At 45.9% G+C, this 14,816-nt stretch overlaps 1 protein-coding gene across 1 annotated transcript; it reads left to right on the top strand.

Annotated features, from left to right (window-relative positions):
* Positions 1-213: 213 nt before the first annotated feature.
* Positions 214-5,708, top strand: RNF4 (ring finger protein 4; the record flags this gene model as incomplete). Its single annotated transcript, XM_081998923.1, is given in 8 exon segments — positions 214-217; positions 403-548; positions 550-570; positions 1,094-1,214; positions 1,969-2,055; positions 4,295-4,397; positions 5,162-5,210; positions 5,559-5,708. Coding segments are annotated over 8 exon segments (681 nt in total).
* Between the last annotated feature and the right edge of the window lie 9,108 nt (positions 5,709-14,816).

Raw genomic sequence — 14,816 nt, 5'->3', positions numbered from 1 at the left:
GGGGTCCCCCCACTGCCTCCCCACAGCTGCTCATTGCGTGCTAGACGCAGGGCAATTTTACCGTGAGCAAGCTTCAAGCTGTGAACTTCAGTACCACACACAGACATTGCCCCGAGAGTCAGTCAGTTGTTTTTTAGTTAAACTTAATTGGGTTTCCTTAGTGTTTTTCTAGCTTGCTAACAAACTAGCTTATTTTGGTCTTCAGTTTAGGAGATGGGTAAGAACGACTGAGGCTTTCAGGCCTTTCAGCTGCAGGTGTCTGAGGCTCAAATACCAAACTCTGGGACTTCCCCTCCAGCTTTGGACAGAGACTGGTGGCTCAGGAATGGGAATCTTGGAGCGGGGGTGTATTTAGGAGAACAAGCATTGCAGATGGTCATCTTCTCTCTTCTTTTCCTACAGGTTTGGAAGAGCATCGTTCTCTGTCCCTGAGAAATCCGGACTTTGTTACAGTGTACTACCTAAAGCAATATAAGGAATTGATAGCTGTAGCTTCCTTGCAATTAATTTTTTGGTATTTGTACCTCTTGCTGTTGCGGTGGTTTTTGATCAAGAAACACCATGAGCACAGTAAGTGTTTTGCTAGTCAATGCAAACTGATTCTTAAAACGTGTTGTTTAGGGTACTTCTAGAAAGGATTTTAAGAGTTTGTAGCAAATGCAGTGGAACATAAGCATATTAAAACTTCACATAACTTCATGTTCTGTGATTACTTAAGATTTTGAATCTCTCTAGGAGCTAGCAATAGCTCAGAAATGCTTGCAGTGTGAGCAAAAACCTCAGGGCAGAGTGATTCGAATGGTTGGCTGAAAACTGTCATCTGATATAACTGAGAACTAGTCTTCTCGTTTGCACACCATCACGATATGTTTTTTTCTTTGTGACCCAACTGGTAAGAGATCTGGGGTGATATCTTTTCCTTGGTGCAATTGATGTGTTCAGGTAGGAATGACCCATGTCACCATTCTTTACATATTGCAGCCTTTCAGGGGAGTGTTTTGTGTATCTGTGTGTGCTTTCATTGGTGCTGCAAAGGTGAGGGCCGTATTAATGTTGCTCCTAAAGAAAAGGCTAAGGCTTTGTTCTCTCTTAGACTCAACGAAAGCGCCGTGGAGGAGCAGTTAATTCTAGGCGGGCGCGGAAACGAAACAGGCTGATGGCTTCTACTGCAGAACTGGCTTCAGAAGCAGAGCCAATAGAACTTGAAGAAAGTGGTAAGCTTTCTTTTTAACTTGCTAAGAACATAAACTGCTTCTGGAGGGCTGAGGTCCCACTTAACGTGTATTTTTGCCAGTTTCTAGGCCCTTTACTGGGGAGGAAGGGAAACCTCTTCTTTTTAGAAAGTGTCTAGTATGACACCTGTGAACAACAAGCCTACTGACAACTGGTTTACTTTGATACTGGGATGCGATGCCACTAGTGATAGATGAGTTGTGTAAGAAAGGTACTGAAATGTTGCTCAAACATCTGAGTGCCTGGTCTGATGAGCTGGGAGTTACTGCAGCTGCCACTACAGATAATGGCGAACTAAGTCTGGGAACCCCCAAGTTTTAAGAAGACAATTAAAATTTTGTCATTAGTTGTGCTCCATCCCTCAAGGGAACAGTTACCGCATTGTTCTGAAAAATTATTTTATCCTATGAGATTCACATTTTATTCTGTGTGATAAACATTCTCCTATGTTAGGTGAATAATCTATTGCTGTGTACCTCCCACAAGCTGTTGTCATACAGCAAAACTGCATGAGGAGCTCAGCTGCTCTTCCTCTTGCATTGCAACTTACAGAAGACAGCGGTGGTAATGCTCTACGCGGACTGTTGAGGGCGAAGCTTGAGCAAAATGTTGGATACGTTAAGGAAGAGAGGAGGGATAGGGCAAGGTTGAATCGTACAACAGTCTGTTATGTAGTGGCAGACAACTTTATTCCTCTGCAGTCTCTGATCCTGATTCTAACATTGTGTTTTGAAGCTGGAGAAGAAGTCGTAGATCTCACATGTGAATCTTCTGATCCTGTAGTCGTTGATCTAACTCACAATGATTCTGTTGTGGTAAGTAGTGAGTGGCACGCTTATCTAAATCTTGTGGTCAGCTTAGTTTTGTGTTGTGCTCCCTGATAGAATCTGGCTTTAGGGATAAGTCTGAAGTTCAATGTTGACTTGTCAGTGCATGAAAGCCATGCGCTACAGGTCAACACCAAAGCTGCCCTGGAGGTGCTGCTTAGCAAAACCCTTCCTGGGCACAGCAATTCAGCCTTGTTTTCTCAGACTGTTGTAAACCTGCATGGGTACTTTTCTTGAAAAGTGGCTGGTTAAATGTCTGTACAAGAATTTAACCATTTTAACAAGGCTAAGAACGTTCAGATGCCTTTTCGTTGTGTAGGTATGACGATAAGTGCATTTTAGGTATGAGATTCGCTAAGGATGTAGACCCCTCATTCATAAATGTTGGTGTAAAGATCAGAGGAAGTCCAGTACACCCGACATGGCGCAGTCATGAATACTTATGAAGAATCCTACTGCTACCTACTAAGATTGAGGAATCTTAAAGGAACACTAAGGCATTGAAAAATTCTAATAAAATGCCTATTTGACATATACTTGAAGATCTGTACAGTGAAAGTAAATGGATGTCATGATTGTGGCAGTAAAAGTTCAGCTTAATCCTTACAAGGTTTGGGTTTGGGTCATAGCTTACCAAGGTCTTAGATATCCAAAACCTCATCTTCTGGGCTTGTCTTCTGGCATCTATATAAGTAGCCTGACTTAAGGGGTTAAAACACAGCTCTGATTTACCACTTTAGACAGAGGCCACGTTCAACCCGAATTGGACCTAAGGATGCATCAACATCTATGACTATCACGTGCAGATAGTGGAAGAGTAATCTGAAATAGGCCTTTGCTCCACAACTTGGGGAGAATATATACCAGTCATGGGTAATATAGCATAAGGAGATGCAATTTAAAGTTGACGCTCTTCCAGATATATCAAAGGTATCAGCAAGTGATTTAAATAAAAAGTAAAGGAGATAACAGTTAGTCTTTGACTGCACAGAAATGAAGTGTTCATCTGCAACGTTGGTTTCAGGCTCTCCTGACAGAGACATGTCAAGCGCAACTGTAGCTCACCATGGTGCAAAGTAGCTCAGTTTATCACTCCAAGAAGTCTTTAAAAAAATCCACTTTTTTTACTGATGTTTTTTGTTTCCAGAATCGTATTCGATCCCGTCCACAGTGTAGTTCATAACCTCAGTTTTGGGATGCCACTGCTGCTGTGCAGAACCAGAAGCAAGCAGCAGGCATAGAAGCGGGGTATCTCCTGCTGGGACTGCTCCTGAGCCTTTGCAGTGGAAAGTTCTAGTTCCGCCAAAGACAGCAGCGGGTTTGGGTTTGGGGTTTTTTATCTTCAGCAACTGCTAACCTAATGTGAAGTGTTTATGGATGTCACACCTGAATTTGCCTGTGTGAGGGAGAAAGGGGGAAAGGATCTCCTCCAGTCTCCGCCAAACGAGGGTACCGAAACTGGGGAGCAGGGAGGAGGGTGTTCAGATGGTTCCTAAGCTGCCTCCATTGCTATCCCTTTGCAGCAGCCTGAGCAGGACCACAAGCAACCACTTGTTTTCAGAGCAGCAGCTAATTTACTGCTACTTTTAACATTCTTAATCAAAATAAGAGAGTGATATCCTACGTACCATGCTTAGATTGTTTTGTTGTAATTGCTTAGCTTATGTGGTGTTTGTATGTCACGCTGGGGGTGCACGCAAAAGTCTAATTGTATTTTCTTTTCTCTCCCTTCCCACACATATTGATGCAAGATTGTTGAAGGTGAGTTTACATTTTACAATTGATAATGGAATTGTCCTAAACTGAACTTTTTCTTTTCCTTTCCAATGAACCTGAGCAGCATGCATTGAACCTGCATTTACTGAAAGACAAAGGACAGTTCTAAAGTATCTGGCCAGTGTCTTAGAGAATGGATCCAAGTGGTGTTTGATAGTTACTATCAGAGCTTGTCGAAAGTATCTGGAATAAAATAACAGTAGAGCTGCTCAATATATGTTTTCTTATTTGCCAAATACAGAATTTCCATAAGCCCAAAGTTGATAATAATTTTAATTATCACTTTTAGCACTGGAATATCTGCTCTGGATAAGAAAATTAAAAAGACTTTTTTAGCCTGCAAAGTTCCTGTGAAGGAACTAAAGAAAGTTAGAAACTCGTTATAATCATGCATTTCCAGGGTAGTTCCAGGGCTATATATTTTATAATATATCTAACTTACCAAAATTAAATTACAGAGAATCAGCAACAAAGGAGAAATCTCAGACTAAGAGGCCAGCGACAGATGCACATCTGCATACTGATTAGCGATGATGAAGATGAAACAAGAGGCAATGATGTGTATGTAACAGATAAAGTGACTTTCTAAAGTCTAATTCCTGATATACTGTAGAAACTGATTTTTCCAAGCATTTTGTGGTGTTTGATTACTGTGCAAACACTTCAGACCTGAAATACAATTGCATTTCTAGAAGGGAATTCATTCAAAAAAAGCCCAACACAAACTTGTATTCTGTTGTTCATAAAATAATCTAATGTATCTTACGGCATGGCTTGAGAGATGGTGAAGCGCTTGCAATACATAGCAGACACTGCCAAACTGTCCACAGATATGCTCCATATAATCCCACATTTTATAAGGAAGGAGCTCTTGGTATGAATATGTTACTGGACTGGGATGCCGCTACATTAGAATAGGGGATGTTTCATTTCTGACAACTTCTTTCCCTTCTAGAAAGGACAGCTAGAGAGAGGTTTTGGTTACAAAATCTTATTTATGACCTGTTGAAGACGAATACTGCCGTGCATATACTGCACAGTGCCAGAGACTGCTGTGACATGTAGTAATAGAGCCGGTGACTAACTGCATCTTCCCCCTAATGCAAAGCAGGACGCTGTTTCCTTTGGGTAAGGGAGGCCCTGACCACTTAGTAAATGCAACAAACGGGGAGAGTTGAAGGTGCACGGGCATCTTCAGACAAAGTGCGTCCCGGCTAGTCTGCGCGGTCGGATGATTACTTGACGTTTTATGTACCGGTCCCCCTCAACGCATGGTGAAATTAATGGATGCATGTTCTTTCTGGTTCTGTTCTCTCTCCCACAAGGCCGTCTGGTACCGTTAGCTGTCCCATTTGCATGGATGGCTACTCGGAGGTAAGGAGCCACATGTTGCCATCGTTTCTTTTTTGTCGGAGGGAGAACGGGGCAGAGGGTTTGCTGCGCAGCTCTCTTGGGTTATGTGGGACGCTACAGACAGCTGGCTTGAAGTACAGACCTTGGATTCAAGGTGAAACTAGCTTGTTACTCGGACTCATTCCTCAGGGGTGTAGGTCGAGGGAGAAACACTTTCCAGGTGTTTTCCAAGTGAAAGATCTTTGGGTTCCTTAATATTATAGTAATGTACTGATTCCCGGTACTCCCAGTCCCATCAGCCTGGTACCAATAGAGGAGCAAAGTGGAATTCTTTACTCCAAATACCTGTTGTGCTTTCTTTTCTTCCAGATTGTGCAAAGTGGACGACTGATTGTGTCAACCAAATGCGGCCATGTCTTCTGTAGCCAGTGCCTCCGTGATTCCCTTAGGAATGCCAACTCTTGCCCCACCTGTAGGAAGAAACTCACTCACAGACAATATCATCCCATTTATATATGAGTACTTCTATTTCTCAGGACAGACTCAACTGGATTTTTGGGGAAAATGTCATGTTTTCTGTGCTCTGAAGAGTTAAAGAGCAGCAAGTTGTGCACACATCCAAATAAACCTGTTTTTTTTTTTGAGAATAACTTGTACATACATAGACAGCTTTTTTTATGGTCCAAGCTGCTTCTTGTTATGTCACTAGTTATAGTGTTAAATTTATGACTGTCTCTGAAGTAGACCAGCAGCTGATGTCAGAAAGGAAGCAGCGAATCCATTTCCTTCTACTTTTGTTAACGCTTACATAAGAGGGGTCTGAATGTTTTGTTATTTCTTACTCTTTAAATTATTCCCACTGTCGCGTGCAGACCTGGAATAGTTACCTTTCCAGATAGAGATGCACAATTTGCCCGGGCTGGGTCTCGCCTTGTGGTGACAGAGCTCTGGGGCAATGCTGACAGGTGATGCAACGCTGCCTACGAAGCTTCTGGTAACTGTAGACATTGTGTCTGATCTACACTTGGAGGCAGCTCGTGCTATTTTCATAAGTTCTGTTTAAATCTATTTTATTCTCTAGGTCAAGAGCATGTGATTGAGCCTTTGGGCCTGTGAGGATGTTTTAGCCTCAAAATATTTTATTTCTTTGTATCTCTCTTTTGCCTGATGATGTGAAACCCAACTTGATTGTTTGTGTGGTGCTCTGTTTCATCTGAAGAGGAAATTCGTAGTAGTTTCTACAGCTGACTTAGGGCCTGCTGACAGTGACATGCTGTAGGGCTGCTTCATATGCTTTGTGACATCCTAAGTCCTCCTACAGTTTCTCTTTGAGGGTTCTGGGAAGGTAAGAGGAGCAGGAATATCTGGTCTGGGTTTTCCCAGAGGAGAAGATTGCCACCTGTACCACGGAGAGTCTCCAGTGCTCTCTCCAGATGCAGTCCAAGAGTTCTTTCCCCTGAAATGTCACTTCAGAGAAGGGTTCCACCCATGCCAGCGGTGGAGGATGTATACATAGGTGATGTGATGTGTTCTTCTGGTTTTGTTAGGAATGAGGTGGAGGTCTCTAAGACCCTTTCAAAAAGATATCGAATATTCACAACATCTTTCATTCAGGAAGGCCCTTGATTACCCCAGCAACATAAACGTGAAAGCCTTACTTCCCACTACAATGCTACCCAGACATGGTAGATCAGACTTGCTGTGGGGTTTTTTCCATATTAGATGTCACCTTAAAGTTGTAGGCAAGGCAGTTAAAAGCTAGATACATTATGAATGAAAACGTGAATAGGGGCTTGCTTATTTCTAAACCTGTTTCCTTTCCCAAATTGGATAAATGAGACACTAGCATTAAAAACCTTACACAGAAAAATCACAGGTTATGATACGAATTTAATATAGAGGTAATAGAGGTCAAGGATTAATGATCTTACAGGTCTGTCTATGCAATCACTTGCAGGCATCCGTTTTAAACACATTTCAATTGTATATATGGAAAGTTGCTTCCCAGAGAGTGCAGAAAATGCATTCACATCGAGTGAGGGATTCTCCTCACTTCCTGGGGAAGGTGAAGGACCTCTGCTCCCTCTAGCAGCAGTTTATCCTTCATTTCCTTTAGCAAGTGTTCATCTCTTCGGTCTCTGCTCCAACACTCTTTGCCCTTTGCAATCCGCGATGGCACACGCGGCGGCAGAGCGGAAGCAACCGCTGGCTCAGCACCCTCCATCCCCACAGAGCACCTGAAGGTGCCAGGTTAAATATTCTCTCTACCACAGAGATCGCAACTGAGGCAAGGTCCTTGCTGTGCTCCATGAGTTCACACTACTGCTGGTGGCAGAGACGTACGGCGTGGGTGCCTCGTGGCTCTGTGGGATGGGGTAGATGGAGCAGCATTACTTTTTTTATGCAAACTCCTGCGCAAGTCTCTTCGCATATCTTGATTTGCAGCATCATGACAAGTGGGCACTTTATAATTAGCGTGATTAAAAGTGCACACATTGCAGGGGAAAGGAGCGTATAAATTAGGTGTTAAAACTCTGCTGCAAGGAGGTGGTGTGCTACGCCTTCTTTCCTTTGCCATAAATTCCTCCATAAATCTCATTCCAGTTCTTGCTCTGTGGAGGAAGGCTATGAAGCCATGACTATTTCAGTGACCAATGTTCCAACACTGTTTCCCCAAATCATTATTAATAGCCACAAAAATCATAGCCTATTTCTAACTAATTGAGCAATCAAAATTTTAGACATGGATCATGCATATATTTGTGCCCTCCTCCTCGCTGGAGTGCAGACAAATGAATTTTAAAAATAGCCTGAGGTGAAGGTTTAAGTCATTCATTTAACAAGGCTCTTCCAAAGCATCTTTTCTAACCTGCCAAATTATAGGATGGTTATAATTTGTTTAAGTCTTTCCACGTTTAAGAAAACAACAGCTGCATGTTGAAGCATTAGCACCCCTTCGCCGAGCAAATTGCGCGTGGGGCTGCGGGAGCAGCCGGGGCTCCGCCGGGGAGGAGAGCTCAACGCGCGGCCGCATGAATTGCGAAGAGCTCGTCAGAAGAAACGCTTGCCGAAGACTGGTTTTCTGACACTTCTGGCTAAAACATGTTTGAAGTGCTTTTGTCATGCCGAGGGCGCTCTGTCAGTAGAGGTAGTTTGTGGGGTTTGCCGTCCCGCGTTCCTCTCTGCCTTCTCCCACCCCTCGCGCTGGAAGGCGGAGAGCGTCGCAGGGAAAGCAGCGCTGCTCGGCCCTGGGGCTGCCGCCATCGCTCAGACAGAGAGGGGACTCTCAGCTGGAGGTGCTTCCACCCTAAAACCAATTTTTATTATTCTTTTTATTTGACCAGCAAAAAAATCAGCCGGTTCCGTAAATTTCTATGGCCATCTGCAGGAGCTGCGAGTCGTCCCCCGTTGCCGGTGCGGGAGGGAGCCGTGGGGAGCAACTCGGGCAGCGCTGCAGGCCGGCGCCTCGGGAAATGTCGCCCGGTTCCCAGGCATGAAGTCGGGCAGAGCCTCCATTTGGGAGCCCCCTCCCCTGCGAAAGCACGGGGTGGTTGTTTGCCGCGTGTTCGTGGCTGCCGAGGGAGAAGGCTGGCACCTGTTTGCCGGGTCAGCTGCGAACCCGCCGCTGGCAGCAATGGGGTTTCGCGGGGCCAGAGCAGGGCAATACCTAATCATCTGAAGAGACGACGGAGATAATCGTGTCAGGTGTGCAGCAGCTCCTCAGAAATGAAAGGGAAGTAGGATGTCTTTGATATGAAGGGAATGGAAAGTTGTATATACTCTTGTTACACCTCAGCATCGCTACCTAACTATGGTGTAGGATTTTACTGGGTTTATTGTTGTTTCTTATCTGTTAGGGTTTTATGTTGAACTTATTTTGAAAACAAATGTTTATGTATCTATAGATCTATACTACCCCATACACTGATTTTTAGATGAACTTGCAATGCTGAGATAACCTGGACAGAAGTGAGGCTATCGGGTCTAACCTCAGACATCCCTCTGGGCTTCCACATCCGAATTAGCAAATATCCACAAGCCTGCACGCTTAACATCTGCGAGATCCCTGGGGTAATGTCTTGTGTTTACAGGCTGGGAAACACCCGTGGTCCTGGGCCTGTGTCCGCATCCCCCGTTCCATGCCGTACCGATGCCCAGAGCCGCGGTCAGCCAGACCCGGACGCAGCGCAGTTCACTAGGACAGAAAACTCTCTGTGTCTGTTTTAGCTTGGATCCAACCCTTCGGAAGAGTTCGGGCAAGCCTGGTGTTTGACAGCACAGCTGTGGCTTGTTCCTGGACAGGCAGGGCTCCCGGGGCTGGAGCTCGACCTCCCCAAACCAAGCTACGCCGCTCCTACCTCAGGCACCGCAGCAACGTCGCTCTGGGCCCCGCGGGAGAGACCGTCCAGCGCCGACCTGCCCCGCGCGGCTTGGGGAGCCGCGCCCTGCTGCCGGATTTCTTCTGGAAAAGGGTCTTGTCCCGGGTGGGAACACCTGGGAAAGGTCCCCTCGGATGCGCGGAGCTCACGGAGAGGAGGAGGCGACGGCGCGGCTCGGGGACTTGGTTTCACACCAATCCTTTGTTTGGGGTTTTGTGCCATGCCCCTCCGCTTTCCGGTCGTGGAAAGAATCAAAACGTATAAACAGGGTGATGAGGTGGGGAAATACGCTGCTGGCTGGTGCCACACACCCCGGCAGAGGTCTGGGATTAGTGTTTCTAACCAAAATCCAAAGCGTATGTGCATGTAAGCCACCATTAGCTTTATATTTCTTATATTGTAACGAAATATTGTTGGAATGCTGGGTTGAAGATTTTGTTCCTTAAACAACAGTAATGAAACTTGATTAGAAATTAGTATCTTTCTAAGGAGTCTATTTTTGCTTTGTCTTCAGTAATTTGAAGAAATTACTGGTGAATAGCAAATTTTGTCAATGTTGTGAATAATTACACCTGCAATTATTAAACACTTGTTATTAAAGCAGATGATTAAGCTGGCAATTCCTGTTTAAGCTGCGTACTGATAATATGAAGGAAGCCAAGAGAAAAACAATGGAGATGATTAGGGATCTTTGTGGGACGTATGGAAGAAAGCTGACTTTTATTTAGCTTAATAAGGGAACTGTTAGAGAGGATTTAACACAAGTATGTATTATTGCAATAACAGGCCCAGTATGAGAGGGAGGGCATCGTTCAAGGTTAATGGCAAGTGTTAAAACACATCGTTGCAGTTCTTTCGTTATTTTCTTTAGGGCTCAGCTGTGAGCAGGCGTCACACCGATGCCTGCCCTTACGCTTTACACGTGAGATACGAGGAAAAACGCCTGACGGATACCCAGCTGGACGGCTGAACAGCAAAACGACACAAGTCACAGAAGGGCAGTTTGAATTTAGCACCAAACACAGCGGTCAAGCCTGCCGGGACCCTCTCAGGAGCTCCTGGATGTACCTGATGCTGGAAAGGGAGAAGCGCAGCCCGGTGCAAGCCCCGACGGGACACCCGGGGCTGGCCACCTCACAGCACAGCAGTAGCAGTTCGTGCTCTTGATGCTGCCCCTCTTGGTTGCAAATCCTGCTGACCCAGGAGGAGAAGATCCTTCTGCCTCTCGCTGAAGAAAAAATTCTGAAAACATTTGTAAAGAAAGTAAATAAGGCCCCTCTTGGAGTTTTTACTTTCTGGCAGCCTAGAAATGAAGAGCTACCTGGAGGCATCATCAATCAAAACTAAAATATTCTTCTTCAAGAAATAAGTGTTTTCTTGGAAAGCATTTTTATTTATAATCATGATAGCCCAGTGCAGGACACCGATATTGCAACACCCAGCTCTTGCTGACTTCCTTACACCGTGGCACATGGGGGTTGTGAGCACCTGTGCTGGCACTCATAATAATATGGATATAGATATAGATATAGATAAATTCAGAAAATAAGACCGTCTTGAAAGCTATTTTTTCCAAGAACCCCGCTGAGGACATTTGGTTTGTGTATATCCAACTGGTAACGCAAAAGGGTCAAACTGTAGGAATGGAGCTCCATGACTGTCCTCAGTAGACAGGACAACAGGGACTTCCCAGGGCTGGCTGTTGTGCATAGGTGCCGGGATCCTACGGACTTGCTTGTGCCAGAAGGCGGTTGCTGGCGCTGTGGTGCGTGCCGCCGCATCGCTCGCCCGTGGGCCGGCGAGGATTTGAGGACTCCCGCGTTATAAATTCACATAATATTTCGTTCATGGAGGGAAGATGCCAGATGCACTTAAACAATGATTGGCCCTCTTTGCTCTAGGGTCCATGCGGAAAAAGAAATGATGCCTCAGATTAGAGATCAGAGATGAGCAAAATGAAAACTCATATTTTCCAAATGACCTCAGCTCCAGTGGAGAGATTAACGGGCAGCATTGGGATGTCTCCATTACACCGATCTCCACCTAATGGTTCCAGTTAGACTGAAATCTTTTCTTTCTACTGCTGTAGAGCAGATGAAACCCTACTAGAGGAAAATAATGGATATTAATTTTCAAAAGGATGGTGATTTGGGCTGAAATTCCTGTGGTTGACAATATATGCTGGAGTTAAAAGATCAAGTAGTGAATTACTTGTGAATTTGCTACCGGGAAGTCTTTGAAGCGGTGAATGGGGGTAAAGTGTGCCGTAAGGTATTTAGCAACTGATAATGCAAATTGCAGAAGAAGAGATGAGAAGAGGAAAATAAATTAACTCTCTAAAATGTTGTTGAGTATTTATGGAGAGCTAATAGGTTTCCTGACACTTCTTATGAGAACCTGATTGTTAATCCTGGGGTCCTGGAGAAATACCAGTTCAGGCGATTGTCAAATAAATTCAGGTAATTTAGGACCGAGTCTCGGCCACGGCTGCAGGCGGGTACTGCTGGCTTGTGTCTGCTGCGAGCGCCTCTGCTGCACAGGGAAGCACTTCCCACCTCTTTTGTGCCCTTGGGTCATTTGCAAACCAACCCCAAGTTCTCCTGATGTTTTAAGACCCTGAAAGATTTAGGATAAAATGTCCGTATTCTTGCATGAAATGTGTCGGTGTTTTCCCCACCGGCTCCCCAGCAGCAGTGCCGCGTTCTGTCCCTGTGTGGGGCTGGAAGCTGAGCCCGTTCCTGAGGGGGAAATTTCTGCCAGTCCTGAGGGTTTTGAAAGTGATGGGAGTCCAGATCATTAAGGAGTCTGGTTGCCACTCTCCCTAAAGGGCACGGCCTGGTGAGGCAGAGAGGGAGAAGTCACTGCTCCAGCATGGGAAAGCCCTTGAGAGCAGCTCCTGTGACAACATTCCTTGGCCATGAGCAAGGGGTTTGGCCCCGTTCTCTGGCTGGGTTCCCCATTTTCCACCTGCTGAGCTGCTCTGCCTGCTGCATCTGCAGCTTTCTGCCCAAAAATGCTTGGTGCTTTGCTGGAGGAGACATACTCTTTGGGAAAAGATCAGCGGAAGCGGCAGGGACAGCTCGCGTGGTGCAGGCAGCTCTCACCCAGGCTGGAGAAGAGTGTGTGTAGTCATGGGTGGCCAAGAGCTGCCAGGTAAACACCTGTCCCTGCACAGGCTGGTGTGCTGGTTTTGGCTGGGGTAGAGTTAATTTTCTTCCCAGTAGCTAGCATGGGGCTGTGCTTCGGATTTGTGCTGGGAACAGTGTCGGTAACACAGGGGTGTTTTCGTTCCTGCTGAGCAGCGCTGACACACAGTCAAGACCTTTTCTGCTCCCACCCCATCAGCGAGGAGGCCGGGGGTGCACGAGAAGCTGGGAGGGGACACGGCTGGGACAGCTGACCCCAACCGACCAAAGGGATAGTCCGTACCGTATGACGCCATGCTCAGCATATAAAGCTGGGGCAGAAGAAGGAAGAGGGGATGTTCAGAGTGATGGCATTTGTCTTCCCAAGAAACTATTACGCGTGACGGAGCCCTGCTTCCCTGGGGATGGCTGAACACCTGCCTGCCCATGGGGAGTGGGGAATGAATTCCTTGTTTTGCTCTGCTTGTGTGCGCGGCTTTTGCTTTACCTATTGAACTGTCTTTGTCTCAACCCATGAGTTTTGTCACTTTTACCCTTCCGATTCTCTCCCCCATCCCACGGGGCGAGTGAGCGAGGGGCTGCGTGGGGCTGAGTTACCGGCTGGGGTTGAACCACAACAGCTGGTTAGAGACGGGGAAGCTGAAGGTGTCAGTGGGTGGAGAGCAGCGGAGGGTGCGTTTCGGAGGAAAGCTCGCTGTTGTTTCCATGAGCTCCACTCCTCACAAGTGATGGGCACCTGGATCAGCTGCGTTTTGGGGGGTGTCGTGATTAGAGTTTACTGCTTCTCAGCATCACACATCCTGGAAGACGACTTTCAATACGGCCCTTCTGTTACTTTTACATCGCAATTAAATCAGTTTTACATTGCTGTATCTATGAAACAGACTGACATACCTGTTCAGGTCTAGATCGGATTAACTAAAAGGTAATGTAGCTTCTGAAAGCCATGAACACTGACCTATGTATTTGCCTTAGTTGAGACCTGACGTACCCTGCAAAATATTCTCACTCCTTCCGCAGGCAGCCGGGCTCTCGCATGGACACTGTCTTTATTTCCTGCATGGATTTAAAATCTCTTTATCCGAATCCTTTTATTCTCTTAGGACTTGGTCGCTGTAATGCATCTTCAGTGACCTTTAGCTTTCTGGAGTCACCACGCCGTACTTCACACTACGCTGGTGAATGTGAGCTGCATAAACATGCTCTTCCACGGCAGCTTCAAAAAATTAGGGAGGAATCATTTCCCATTAATCTGAAATAGTTTCTTACATTTTTTCATTGAACGAGAGAAACAATTTTAATAACTTTCAGTTCTTTTCTAAACGTCTGTGCAAAAATAGCATTTTGAAATATTGAAATTAACCGTTTCTTTACAGGTGGGAATTTTTGTGTCACTGAAACAGTTTGTGGAAACTGGTGTGAATTTGTGAATTATCTCAGTTAACTTCTTTTTTTTTAAAGGAAACTTCTGAAAAATTACTTACCCAGCTCAGCTTAAGAACAGAGCAGTTATTTAACGAGTAGGTGTATGCATGGCCAGAGTGCCCGCGGGATGCTCAGCCACGCCTGTGCCTGCCGAGCTGACTCGTGCTGAGCCCCATCTCCTCCGCTCCGGCGATCTGCGAAATGCCCCTTGGCTCCTCCAGCCCCTTCAGTTCCCCTCTAGCACCAGAGCTGTGGGTCAGGCCCACGAGTGGGTCTAACAGCATCCACTAAGGCCAGCAGCATCCCCGCTGCTTGTACTGGGCTGCCAGCCAGCGCCCTGTGCAAAAAGTGAATATTGACCCTCTTTCAAATGTTGCTGCGGTGCCTTGAATCCCTGGCTTCTATTTTCAATCCCAGCATGGTGCAATCACCATTTCTCACACATATACATACAGGTTCTTACATAGTCTGACCACTCCAAAGCCCGTGCTCAGCCTCTTTCCACAAAAGCTAACACAGTTTCTGCGTTTAACCTCAGCCCTCCAGAAGCACCGCTGCTGAGAGCACCTTGGAGGTAATGGCCACCACAACTTAATCAGCACCCGACTTCATGCCGTGAAAGATCTGCTGGAATAACTGATGTAAGAACAGAAAGCTGTGATGTAAGAACATGCTCT

The sequence above is a fragment of the Phaethon aethereus genome (assembly GCF_964289735.1).
Source record: "Phaethon aethereus genome assembly, chromosome: 4".
NCBI lineage: Eukaryota > Metazoa > Chordata > Aves > Phaethontiformes > Phaethontidae > Phaethon > Phaethon aethereus.
This window is presented reverse-complemented; position numbering and strand designations above follow the sequence as displayed.